At 41.2% G+C, this 14,156-nt stretch overlaps 1 protein-coding gene across 1 annotated transcript in view; it reads left to right on the top strand.

The window, feature by feature from the left end:
• The window catches only part of LOC147170319 (P2X purinoceptor 3-like), a 61,391-nt gene extending 54,825 nt beyond the window's left edge, over positions 1 to 6,566 (top strand). The window contains exons 11-12 of the mRNA XM_086083779.1: positions 1,562 to 1,639; positions 6,441 to 6,566. Of these exons, the coding sequence (XP_085939905.1) occupies positions 1,562 to 1,639; positions 6,441 to 6,566 (204 nt within the window). The remainder of the gene's footprint in view (positions 1 to 1,561; positions 1,640 to 6,440) is intronic.
• Positions 6,567 to 14,156: the final 7,590 nt, after the last annotated feature.

Here is a 14,156-nt window from a genome sequence, read left to right on the forward strand (position 1 = left end):
TGACTCTACAAACCCCTCCCCGTCTTATTCCACCAATCCTCAGCCGTTTCTCTCCATCTCAGACAGTCACATGATACATCAATACACATCGCCAAATGCTCCCCCTCAGTCACAAGATAAAGATTAACGTTTTCAGAGACGGACAGGATGGCACCAAAAAAAAAACCTCCCCTGCTCAACCGGTTGTAAAATACAAAGGAATCTAATTGACACATTCGCTTCACCCCCTCACATCAACTTAAATTCTCACACAGAGCCATACTGAGTAAATTAAAGCAGTTATGTCCACTTCTAAATAGTAATATTATAAATCAAACAGTTATAATTAAATTGATTCACTTCAAGGTCTACTTATACTTCTGCAAGAGGCGACAGCGGAGACGATACGGCAAAGTGCCGTTCGTGCGTTTGCCTTCTCACTGGTACGCAATACACATATAGAGTTTTTTGAAAATGTGCTGCAGTTTCACTCCAAGTCGTTTCAATCCAAGTGTTGCTACAGCTGGCATTGGCCAGGATGCTACAATGTGGAGATTGCTCTGCATTTTATGGCCAATTCTGTAATTTTTGTTTTTCTGGGTCAAGGAACAAAGTGAAAAAAAAAAAAGAGTCGGCTGCCATTTGTGTGTCTTTTAATGCCTCGTGCTTGCATCATACAAATGCATATTGTAAAGTTTGAGCAGTGATCAGGCCAAGCGATTATTTAATGCCAATTTGCAACCGTTACTGTCGGCTGTAACCACGCCCACACGCAACACACTGTGCTTAGCAAACAGTTGTTGTTGTTTTTCAATACATCCATACAATCAGACACAAACGTGGTCCCCCCGGAAGGGAAGCGAATCCGGCCGCCTGTGCTTACTAGTTACACAGTTGCATTCTCGGAAACTATTGCGGGGGGGTAAAGAAATGCTAAGTACGCCATCACAGCTACAGCATGTCACTAAACGGAAACCGATGTTACGTACTGCCATCTACGGCATACAAGACTTGGTGACGTGAGCGCAGCACACAGCCGCCAACTACGGCACACTTCTCTGCGTAAATCACGTGATGTGCGCCGGTCATTAACACAAGAGCAGTAGTATAAATCAGGCTTTAGTCTTTGCACAAATGCAGCGTAAAGCCTGTATCTCACTGAGCACCGCAGATTTGCAAAGGTGTGCGTGCGTACGAAGCAAGTGTTGTTTGTTCGTCAGGGTTTTTCAAGGTTGACGTTCATCAGACACTTGCAAGTCGTTTTTATGCTCGCAAACTGTTTTTCTTGTCGCCATCATATTTTTACCATGTTTAAACTAAGCCTTCACCGGTCAGTGAGATATCACCTTAACATGAGGGAGACAATTCAGCACCAACAACTAAACCATCTTGTGGTAATTCAAATACTGTCACATTTTATGGCAACTCTTTTATAGTGTTTTTCTGAATTCACTAAACATTCAGCAGATTTGATTAACATTTGGGCACCTTGTTTCCTCATTTAGTGGGCTTTGCTGTGTAAATGCAGTGCTTCGCTCATGTTCTGATCATCTCTTTATTTAGTATTTTTGCTATCATTTAGGGTACTGTGCTGTGTGACATCATACTGCTGAACTTTCTTAAGGGAGCAGCGCTGTACAAGGCCAAGAAATTTGAAGAGGTAACGTGAATATGTTTTTTGATTGTTTTAAATGCGGGTCCCAGAGCTTGGAACCACATTATATGAAATTGGTGTATTACGGTCAGGTATCTTTTTAAACTGTTTGCATACATAGGGTTCGATTTACAATCACCAAGCCTACGCACAACTCACCTCTATGCACCACACTTGCCAGCTTTCCCAATTCATGTGGGATAGTTGGATATTCCTGAATTTCACTTTTATCTCCTGCATGGTTCCCAATCAGTTTTTTTTCCCACTAATCCTAATTTTACCATGAAGTAAACAGTTTACCTTGTGAGGAATATTTGACACATAATATATATATATATATATATATATATATATATATATATATATATATATATATATATATTAATAATAGAATAGAATATTCAAAATAAACCTTACTTTACCAAATAATATATGGAGATCAATGCCTTGGATCGCTTTTATTTTGAAGTTGTACCGTGTGTCATGGTGTAACAGATGTCTTGATTTGTCTTGCAGAATTTTTTTTCCGCCGTTCATGTTTTGATATGATAGATTTCCGAGACTGGTAGCTTTTTAGTGGGTATCACCTAATGAAGTAAACGACTTACCTGTGAAAACCGCATTTTCAACAAACAAACCTAACATAGACGAATGGACGCTGCAATTTTGCAGAATTACTCACCGTTTCCTTAGTAAATGTTGAAGAGCGAGAGGCGCATTTTTATCTGGTAAAGATGTTTGTGCTTTTTGAGACCGAAGACGACATTTTGACTCCTTTGTGCATTCCGGGCTGGCCGGGAACCAATTACTTCTTTTATGTTTGCATTTTGACGTCTTTTAAATCCTGCCCCCTGTCGACTGCCATATTATCCTTGCCGCCGTTGCTGAAAAAGATCCTACTGCAAACACTGTCTATATGAGAGAGAACGTGCCCGACATGAGCTTCCAGAGAAGGCAATTAGATACTACAACTACCATGTATCATGGGGATGATCCCTACATCTAAATTATGCTTTTGCCAAGCATAATTATGCTCACTGCCTATCCTGTCCTACTACTATGCCAAGAAGATGCAACTGAAATACGCTTCCACTTGACTAGAGAAGTCTTGCATCCACATTTGTAGCCAAAATCCTGTTGTTCCTGTCGATCAGACCATCAAGGAGATAAGGCACTCAAACCTTCAAACTCAAACTTGGAGCTTTATAAACGTATGCCTGGTATTATTCTGATGAATCCATGTCATTTCATTGTCAGGGTCTTGAATAGATCGCAACTGGATTGTACTGGTTGTCTTAGAAGGAGATTCACCTCATTAGAGCAGGCTTTATCAGTTCATGCAACAAATTTATTGAGAACAGCACTTGCCAGGCTGGTAAAGACAGGATGGTTCTCTCCTATCTAGCCTTGTTGCATACTTGTGTCGATCAAAGTGCTATTTAATGATGACGTAAAGATTGACTCAACATACAGCTGCAAAATATTTTACTGTAACAAGATCTGTCTGCAATAAAACAGTGAAAAACTATATGGACCATGATGGAATAAATCACACAAAGTTATGTTATTTTCAGTATTAATGATTACATGACACATTGATTACACACATTATGTTTCGCTAAGATTGTTTTATTTGCATTGTGTTTAGGTCAAAATTTTTACAGGGACATTTAATCATTCACTTTCAAGTACAAATCAAGTTTATTTACACATAAGCTATGGTCAGGCTGACCAGTATATGGACCAGTACAATCGGTCAGTGGATTTTACTTTCTGCAATATGATGATTACAAGGTCATTGTGAACTTTTCTAATGATACGATGATGACTAACGAGAAATCATAAGATGCAGACTTAGACGGAAAAAGGGGAAAACAAACTCCCTTTTTGGTAGAAAGTAGATTAGGAGTTAACGTTTAGACTGGCTGTTATTGAACTATTGTATAAACAAGGAGGGCCGTTCTTTGGGATTGTTCACACAATCCTCTTCTTGCGCAGACAGATAAAAAAGACTGCCCTCAATTGAGAACTTGTACTCTGACTGAATTCTGGAGATAAAAGCAGATCTCCTTTGACAGACCTTGTGTCCAGTCAGTTTTATCCTCTTTGGGTCCAAAACGAACACGCACCTCTGGTAAGTGAATTAATACTATTGGAATACTAAAAAGATAACTTTTGAACATAAGAGCAAATAAATGCTAAAATTCCAACAACCATTATAAAAAAAAAAGATTTCACAACCCAAATTCTTCTTAATGTATGCCAGCTTTTATAGAGTGATAGAAAGCCTACATTGTTTACATATTTGCAATTATTAACAGTAAATGCAATCATGGACTTTTTTTCTGTCTGAGTTTGAAATGTCCGACAGTATTTTAATGCAGCTTGCGGCTCGCCAAACACTGTCTGATGTTTTCGCTCCAGTTAGTGGCTAGTTCCTAAAGCCGGAGACTTATGCCGTATAATTTAATGACAGACTAATTAACAGACTAACTTTCATTGCGTCTTTAATTGGCAATTAAATATAATTTCGATGTGGTGTGTTGATGTTGGAAGTCGAGCTGTCAAGCTGGGCACCTTGAGCCGGAAACGCGCTTCGCAATGTCAACTGGGTCAGCCTGGATCGAGGTTTGGTGGTTCCCATACATCGATTTGCATCACTTTTTTAAATCCACGTAAAGGCAGCTTGCTACATAAATATGACGTGGGCGGTGTAGATTTGTGTGTCTGACCACCCCCGACCCCCCATTCCGATTGTCATTGGCTAGCTTTAGCTGACTAACCAGGGCGGGCACGGCCCCCCTGCCGCCGGGTCCGGTCCTTGGTCGGGAAGGGGCAAAATCGTGACAAAAACAGCCCAATTGTCTTTATGCGTGTAGCCGGCTTAAATTCGAGCTCGGACACCATGTGGACAAAACTTATTTTGACCACTTGTATCCGTGATAAAAAATGTTTTGCCACGACCTACAGCTCATGACCATAGGTGAGGGTAGCAACGTACAACTGGTAAATTGAGAGCTTTGCCTGACGGCTCAACTCTTGGCTCTCCTCTAGGTGATGAGCCCATGGGAAGTTATCAGTCATCAATTGATTATTAAAACAGTCGCTAGTTTCAGTCCTAAATAAAGATATTGTTGCAAATTGGCAGATTTTTATTTAGAGCGAGGGACATAACCCCTGTGATAAATGAATAAAATACTGTAGTTAATATTTAGACATTTAGCAAATTAGAGTCTTTCTGACTGTATTTACCTGGCATACTTTCCTTGGATCTTTGTTAATGCTTATAATACAGAAGGTGAAATAACCAACCAATGACTGCCGTTGACGTACTTGAGAGATAGTACAGTACTCTGCGTCATTAGTCCGCAAAATCCATTAAGATCCTTTAGTAGTAGTGTTGTGCCGATTCCTATACCAGTATCCGGAAGGGCCCCGATACTGCATTAAAACGCTGGCATCAGTATCGGCGAGTTCTAACAAATAACGGGTCGATTCCATTTACCGATACTAGTATAGAAATAACGGTGTGATATCGGTACGGTATTGGCATCGACCGATACGGCACAGCCGGGTATCGGAATCCGCTTGCAAGTCCACTTCCAGCAATGCTAAGTCCGTCAATTTTTATAAGTTTCTCGCCAATCATCAACAAAATAGCCGTCTGTCATTGAAGGTTTGACGGTCAATATTGATGTACAACCATTATGCTTCTGAACGCAGTCATCTCATCTAGAGAATTTCCTCCCCCCCAAATGTCCATAATCTGGATCTCCCTATCTTGAAATGACAATAGTTCTAATGAAAATTTTAAGAATCTGGTGTGCAGCCAGCATGGTTTCAGCTCCCATTCAGTGATGGTGTAAATCATTGTAGGCTCTGTATATGCCCTGCGACTGACTAGCGACTTGTTCAGGGTGTAGTTTGCTTTTACCCAAAGTTAGCTGTAGTGATGGGATTTTCGGCTCTTTTGGGTGATCCAGTTTATTTAGATCGGCTCAGTGAAAAGAGACGGCTCTTTTTGGCTCTCAAACGGCTCTTTTAACTTGAGTTTTTCTTTTAAATATTTATGATAAATTTAGCATACATTTTGATAAATGACTTGGTGAACTAAGTATTTCACTCTACTGACTGTAAATAGCAACAATTATCAAGTATAGAAACGTTTTTTTGTTTTTTTTATTGAAAGTTAAAAAGACTACAAACAATAAATAAGCAACAAAATTAAAACTTCAACCAACAACAATCAAAATAACTAAATAGTGAGTAGTAATTTAAGTGCAACAGCAGCAGCGAACAAAACAAACATTATAAGCTACTCACCAGGTCCAGGATAAAATACCTTATTTTATTTCAAATTGGCATTCGGAAAAACTAAATACTTCAACTCTTTTCTTCTCTGTTTGTTTTCTCCTCATCTCTCTCTCTGGCTGAGACGCGGAGCACGTCTCAGCCCGTCTCTCCCTCTGAGCAGCGCAGCCAAACCTCGCTTCAGACATGTGAAAAAAAAAAAGAGAGAGAGGAAAAATGACAGAGCCATTCACTTTAAAGAGTTTGTACCGGCTCGTTCGCGAAATAGTCAGCTGAGATCCAGCACCCTCTGACCCTGAACAGGATAAGCAGTGTTAAAAACAGATGGATAGATAATAAAACTCTAAATCATATTAGCATCATTTATTTTCTAAAGACGCCATTACGTGTTCCTTCCATAAAACCCCAAATTCTTAAGGATGGATGGATAACATATCCTGTTGAGTTTATAAAATTGTACCATTTCCATACTCAAACTGTCTCTCATGTATTACAGGTGTCAGACAACGCACTGGATTCACAAAACAACAGACTTTATCGCAGCCACCTTTCTCTTCAAACTAATGACACATTGATGAAGTCCAGTGACTTGGGATCTTATACCATTGAATATTACAGCTAACACTGTGTACAAAGTGGTGATTTCCCTTTAAAATATCAATAAAGAATGTATTTAAAAACTTGAAAAAAAAAATTGCATGGTGAAAGTTAGTCCGTTTTTTTCAGAAATGCAAATTATTGGTGTAAAACAAATCTTATTTTAGATGTTGATAAAGGAATAACAGTGGAACCTCAGTTTAGAAACTACATGGTTTAAGAACAAATCTTTTGATTAAAAATAAATAAATAGAGTTTGGGTTACACACAGTTTTTCGGTTGACAAACAGCTTTGGCGGGGCTGCAGAAGCCTCAGAACTGTGCTTTCTTGCTCCACGTTGGCTTCATACTGTGTTAATCAACAATTTGAGATTTGGGTTCACAGCAAGGGCATGCAAAGCACCAGGGTTGGGAGGGTTACTTTTAAAATGTATTCCGCTACAGTTACAAGTGACCTGCTAAAAAATGTAGTTAGTAACATAATCCAAGTACCATAATATTAAAGTAATGTAACTTGATTACTTTGGATTACTCCAATACCAAGTATGCTCATGAAGACAAAATAAAAATAAATATCACCACAATATATATTTCTATACAGTGCACCCCCTGCTATTTGCGGGTGATAGGGACCCGGGCAGCCTAAAAACAGCAAAAATCCTTGTTTAATTGATAACCATTAAAATGCATGTATGATTGATTGAAGGCCATATGCTGTTTTGAACTGTCACTGAAAGCAACCACACCTAGATAGATCGACGTATGTAACTATGGTTCTATTCCCTCCCGACCGCCTGATGGCAGTGCTGAAAACAGCATGGAAATCCCCCATGCGCATGCGTCACTCAAGAAAGAATTCATAGATAGATAGATAGAAAGATAGATAGATAGATAGATAGATAGATAGATAGATAGATAGATAGATAGATAGATAGATAGATAGATAGATAGATAGATAGATAGATAGATAGATAGATAGATAGATAGATAGATAGATAGATAGATAGATAGATAGATAAATAGATAGATAGTCATCCAATGAGGTAAAGTAAAGCTATGCCTGCTAATAAAGCTGGTGTTGCTGTAATGTGGAATGAGGAGTAAAGGGAAAATTATGCTTTTGAAAGCAACATTTCCCATCGTAGCTCATTTTACCCACACTCATGCATGCACTAATAATGCTATGAGGATGTCAATGCGTGACATCAACTGCAAAATGAACTTTTATCCCAGTCACGAATTTAGCCTTATTGTGTATGTTGAGTTGGTGGGAGGGATATTTGTTCGGAAGGTGTAACTCACATTATGATGTAGCGGCAGCTAGCAAGAATCTTAGCGTAGCATGCCGCAGAATTCTCAGCTCAAACTTTTTCTTTGCTAAAAATAAATCTGTGAATAGCAGTCATCACTTCCTCCTTTTGTCTGTGAAGCATTTTAAACTGGCTACATGTAGAGGACACGACATCAACAGTACAAAACGGTGTCTCTCTCTCTATCGTAGAAATTGTAATCCCTCGAAATAATCCCCATTTTTAATAAATGTACCTGTAATCTGATTAAATTGTTTCGTGTACTGTAACGGAATACAGGTAAAAAAAATAATAATCTGAATACATAACGCTGATACATATATTCCGTTACTCCCCAAGCCTGCAAAGCACGGTAGATGTGGATTTTCTTCAGTATCGGTGGCGGACAGTGGCGTTTAAGTATAATTGTGTCAACGGTATAATGGCATGGCGCGATCTACAGTGATTAACTTTTCCCATTGGAACAATTCCATTACTGCTAATTTAGTGATATTGATGACATAAAATCAAACTTTCAAACACTTTCTGGATAAAATTCAGCGTCAGCCCAAGTTAGATGAAAGACGGCTGTTTGCCCAACGTACACATGCCACTAGTGATGATGAATGAAGCCCCATGAAGCATCAATACTTTCAGTCAACTGTGCCGGAACATGTACTTAATAAGGATTAATTTACTCTATGGTGTCAGCAAGTGGTCAAAAGACAAAGCAGTAAAATATGCAGAATCAAATAAGATTGTAGGTTTAACAGAGACATGACGCTCATAAGTAGCAAAATTGCAGGTTTAGCAGTAGGCTACATTGTTTATGGGTATAAATAAGAATGAGTTTTAAACTTTCAAAATGTAAGAAGGTGATCGAACTAACGACACAGGAAATAAAACAGCAAGGCTTTTATCAATTGCAACAGCTGATCATAATGCATAAAAACTTGCAGCAAGCAATGATAATTTCGTACAATGACTAAATCGGTCGCAATTGAAAATAAATCCAAGTGCTATGTATTCTTTTCTCATGCCCACAGTGACTCTAAAAAGCAGGGGTGGGCACACTTGGTCCTCGAGGGCCGGAGTCCTGCAGGTTTAGGATGTTTCCCTTCTCCAACACAGTTGATATATGATCAGTTTATCAGCAAGCGCTGCATAAGCCTGGTAATGATTCTGTTGATTGGAATCAGATGCATTGCAGCAGGGAAACCTCCAAAACCTGCAGGACGCCAGCCCTTGAGGACTAAGTTTGCCCACCACTGCTCTAAAGCCTAGAGGAGAATTGGCCCCGAATTTCTCCTCCCAACAATCGCAAGGCACCGACACGCAAACGATAATCTTAACAGATAATCCTGCCGTGTGTGTTGATACCACACACGGAGCATCCCGACATCGGTACTCAGAAGGACCTTGGAAATCGGGGATATTCAACATGTTGGATTGTTTTGGACCGACTTCACTCCGTGTGCTGTGTGCCCCGAGGACAAATCACCGCGCAGCCGGTTGACAGTGATGTGCAGCCAATCAGAAAGCGAGCCGGCAAGGAATCCAAAATCAAAACAGTCATGACGCAGCAGAAAGTACGTGCTTGCGCTATTACACTCCTTTAAAAAAAAATATATATATATTTTTTTTATACTCGCACACACATGCTACACAAATAAACGTGGTCTGCGGGTGGGACAGGAATCCGCAATGCCAGCACCGAGGGCAAGCGATGCCTCGCCGCCCAGAGCCCATTTACACTCCTTTAAATAACGCCTTTTCTTTTTATGTCGCTTTTTCGTCTGAAAACCAGGAAGTATCGCGACTGGTCCTGCATGTTTATTGACTTGGAAGTCATGTTTAATCTTGAGAGGTTTTGCGAGACTTCCCATCACATTCATGAAATGAACTCGGCTCGTGTGTGGTACGTTCAAAACTGTTAATCCCGTGATTTTTTCTCTTCACGTGTGGTGTCTCTTTGTCTTTTAAAATCTTGGCGTGTGAACCAGGCTTAACTCACCAATTATTACCCCTCAAGCCAGGATGAATGCCCGGGGGCCACCACCCCATTGGCCCCGACCTCCGCCAGTTATTGAAATTTGTAAACTGAGGTTCCATTGCATATATATCAATAACTGTACCGATACTTAAATTTCATAGGTTTGCAATGTTATGCTAATTATTGTTAATTCTGTATCTTAAAATAAACAGATACATTTTGACCTGTGTGTATATTCATTATGGGGCATATTCTCCCATTCCAGCTTGTAACAATATTGCCATGATGGATGTCAGATCAACGTGGGATGCTCCACCAGGGGAAACTCTTAAAGATAGTCTACGTATCCCCTCCCAGACACGGCCACATCAACCAACCCCAGGGGGTCTGCAAGACCCTTTTCATCTAACCAGAGAATACAATTGGGGTTGTGTTTCTTTTGTTGCCAAACTGGCTCAACAATCCTTGGGAGACACCTCGCATGTGGATTCAAAGTCGGCCAGGCACCGAGACCCTAATCAATTCTCGCCTGGCATCTGACTGGAACAACTGTGACTATGCATCCTGCTGGCATTCCGAAAGACCAACATGCAGGAATCTTTCCAACAGAAAGCCTTGAATAACTTTTATGAATGTATTTCTTGCTTTGGTACAGGTTGTGCCTGACCGAATGTAATTTCTCTGCCATGTAAATTATCACAACATATGATCATCACGTTGAGTAATAATGTTCATTGTTCTGACTTTAAAAAGATCTATCACGTGTTTAGATTATCCCACCTGCCAATAATTCAGCCAAGCGTGAATACATTGCTACATATAAGAACATTATGAAACAACTAAAGTTGATATGTTCAGAGATCTAAATACATTTTGAGAAATATAATTTTGAGCCAGAAGAGGGAGTTTCCCCTCCACAGAAAGGTACCGCCTTTCCAAAGCCTGGGGGTGGGACAAAAACTATATAAGGTGAGAGCTTCCTTCTCTCTGCTGCCTCCGCTACAAGCAACACAGTCAGCACACATGCGTGCTGCCCCCTCCCTCTCACATTGCTCCACTTTCTGGTAGGGATGTAACGATAATGGCAATATTGTGATATCGCGATATTAAAACTGCCACAATGACTACGTTTACTTGCAGTCAATATTTGAGTTACGGTCAGAATTCCGGTTTCTGAAACAATTGAGGTAACACGTTTACATGTGTGGCGGAAAGCAGTACTCGCGTCTACATGCTCATTTGTGTTCAATTGGAATAACCCATTCTGACTGCGACGCGCGGACAACGTAATTACATAAATAACGTTATTTCCGCTTTTAACTTACTACGTTGAATAAAAGACATTATATTTATGTCACTCACCATGCTAAATGAAGTAGTCGGTTTCCACCTTGCTCCAGAAGTGTGGTTCTTTGCTGGGAGCGTCATGTTTGTTGACAACGGCTTGAGTATTTCCGGTGGGTTACACGCCAGAAAAACGGACTTATATACGTGTTTACTGAATGTTTATATAGGCACAAACTGGCGTTTTCGCCGTAGAGTCACAAAATCACGTGAAAATGCAGCGGAGAAAACAATGTATTCAAGGGAGGTTCCTTTAGCAAGTAGGACGGAGCTGTGCATATAAGTCGTGACTACATAGACCAAGGCCCAATACCCCTCCTTTTGTCTCTCCTCCTTATGAATGTGCGTTCACGCGAAAAAATGAGTTTCCCAATTCTCCTTAAGATGTAGGGGGAGGGTTAAGACGAGGGCTGTAGGTCCCTTTTCATGAAGATAGATGCCGACCTCCCTAGGTTCTCCCTTAATACAGTCACGCCCTCTCGGCAACACCGCGTGAAGCAATGGCAGAAGTAATGGCGAGACCAGGAATTAACAAAAAAACGCAGGAGACACGTAAATGTAAGTATGCTAATATTAGTTGAATGTCATAATAATGATAGTGGTTTTATCGAATGTTCTATACTTTGGCAGAAATTGGCACAATTGTGTGTTTTAGTAAACGCTTGCTATTGTCGCATCCATTACGTCACAACCAGCATGCAGCTGTGGCGGCTTGAGGTAACGACGTAGCGTTGGATAGTGTTAGTACGTTCCCAATTCCGAGAATTATTTTTTGTCTTTGCCTCCCCAAAGAAGTAGAAGGGTGAGTGAAGAGATAAACGAGACAAAGGTTACAGGGTGAAGAGGAAGTAATGGGATTGGGCCCAAGATTCCTTGCAAATCAAATAAGTGAAGAAGAAGAAAGAAGAAAGTAGCGAGCATGCGCACAGCAAAAAACATTGCCCCGATTGATCGAGGTATTCCAAATGCGTTAATAAGAGCAAGAATTCCAGTTATGCAAGTAACCCAGTTCTTAAAAAGAGCCTATTTGGATTATTGCGCTTGATTACATGGCCTTATAAAACCCGAATGTTTCAAAAGGGTTATTGCCTGCATGTAAATGTAGTCATTATAAGAAGGTCGTCATGTCACAATATTAAAAGAAGCACGTTTAAAAAAATGTCAGATTTCCATTCGTGCAGTTCTAGCACCCGCCTGAAGTGTTAGTGAAGTATTAATATGGTAAAAACCTTATATAGAGTTCCTAAGGCACACGTTTACACCAATGGTGTTTCATCAGAACCTTTTTCATTAAGCCGAGGTACTGCTCAAGGGTGTCTGTTGTTCCCTGCAGTATTCACAATGGCAATAGAACCTCTGGCAGAAAAAACTGGACAGGAGAAAGTATAACTGGAATTACCATAGGGAAGAATGAATATAAATTAAGTTTATATGCAGATGATTTGTTGCTATATCTAACTAATGTGGACAACTCAATCCCTAGTGTGCTTAACATAATAAATACATTTTCGAAAATTTCAGGTTATAAATTAAATGTTAGTAAGACTGAAATTTTTGGCTGTTGGTTAAAGCCGGGGGAAATTTTATAAATGTAAACAATTTAAGATACAAAGTTGTAAAATAAAATATTGTGGCTGTTATATTAGTGCAAATAAAGAACAACTGTATAAGAATATGTATTAATATATAATATAATATTTAATAATACCTTAAATTTGTGGGGGAAAATAAAGCATCTATTGGGATAGGTACTCCACTACAGATTAAGATTTGGAATAACCCTTCTATTAGAATTCAAGGTAATAATTTAATGTGGAAAACTTGGATGAATGGTGGTGTGAATACATTGTCAGATATTCCGTTCCGTTCCGTCTTCAATTCCGCTTATCCGGGGTCAGGTCGCGGGGGCAGCAGCTTTAGCAGGGAAGCCCTCTCCCCAGCCACTTCAGCCAGCTCCTCCGATGGGATCCCAAGGCGTTCCCAAGCCAGCCGTGAGACGTAGTCTCTCCAGCGTGTCCTGGGTCGTCCCCGGGGCCTCCTGCCGGTAGGACATGCCCGGAACACCTCCCCAGGGAGGCGCCCAGGAGGCATCCGAACCAGATGCCCGAGCCACCTCAACTGGTTCCTCTCAACGTGGAGGAGTAGCGGCTCGACGCTGAGTCCCTCCCGAATGACCGAGCTTCTCACCCTATCTCTAAGGGAGAGTCCGGCTACCCTGCGGAGGAAACTCATTTCGGCCGCTTGTATCCGGGATCTTGTTCTTTCGGTCACGACCCACAGCTCGTGACCATAGGTGAGGGCAGGAACGTAGATCGACCGGTAAATCGAGAGCTTTGCCTTTCGGCTCAGCTCCTTCTTCACCACAACGGACCGATACAGTGTCCGCATCACTGCAGACACTGCACCGATCCGTCTGTCGATCTCCCGCTCTAACCTACCCTCACTCGTGAACAAGACCCCAAGATACTTGAACTCCTCCACTTGGGGCAGGACCTCATCCCCGACCCGCAGAGGGCACTCCACCCTTTTCCGACTGAGGACCATGGTCTCGGATTTGGAGGTGCTGATCCTCATCCCAACCGCTTCACACTCGGCTGCTGGAGATCACGGCTTGAAGAAGCCAACAGCACCACATCATCTGCAAAAAGCAGAGATGCAATGTTGAGGCCACCAAACCGGACCCCCTGCGCCTAGAAATTCTGTCCATAAAAGTTACGAACAGAATCGGTGACAAAGGGCAACCTTGGCGGAGTCCGACCCTCACAGGAAACTAATTTGACTTACTGCCGGCAATGCGGACCAAACTCTGACATCGGTCGTACAGGGACCGAATAGCCCGTATCAGAGGGCCCGGTACCCCATACTCCCGAAGCACCCCCCACAGGACTCCCCGAGGGACACGGTCAAACGCCTTCTCCAAGTCCACAAAGCACATGTGGACTGGTTGGGCGAACTCCCACGCACCCTCAAGGATCCTGCTGAGGGTGTA

This window comes from Leptonotus elevatus, chromosome 8 (genome assembly GCF_054856555.1).
Source record: "Leptonotus elevatus isolate MCC_2025b chromosome 8, RoL_Lele_1.0, whole genome shotgun sequence".
Lineage (NCBI taxonomy): Eukaryota > Metazoa > Chordata > Actinopteri > Syngnathiformes > Syngnathidae > Leptonotus > Leptonotus elevatus.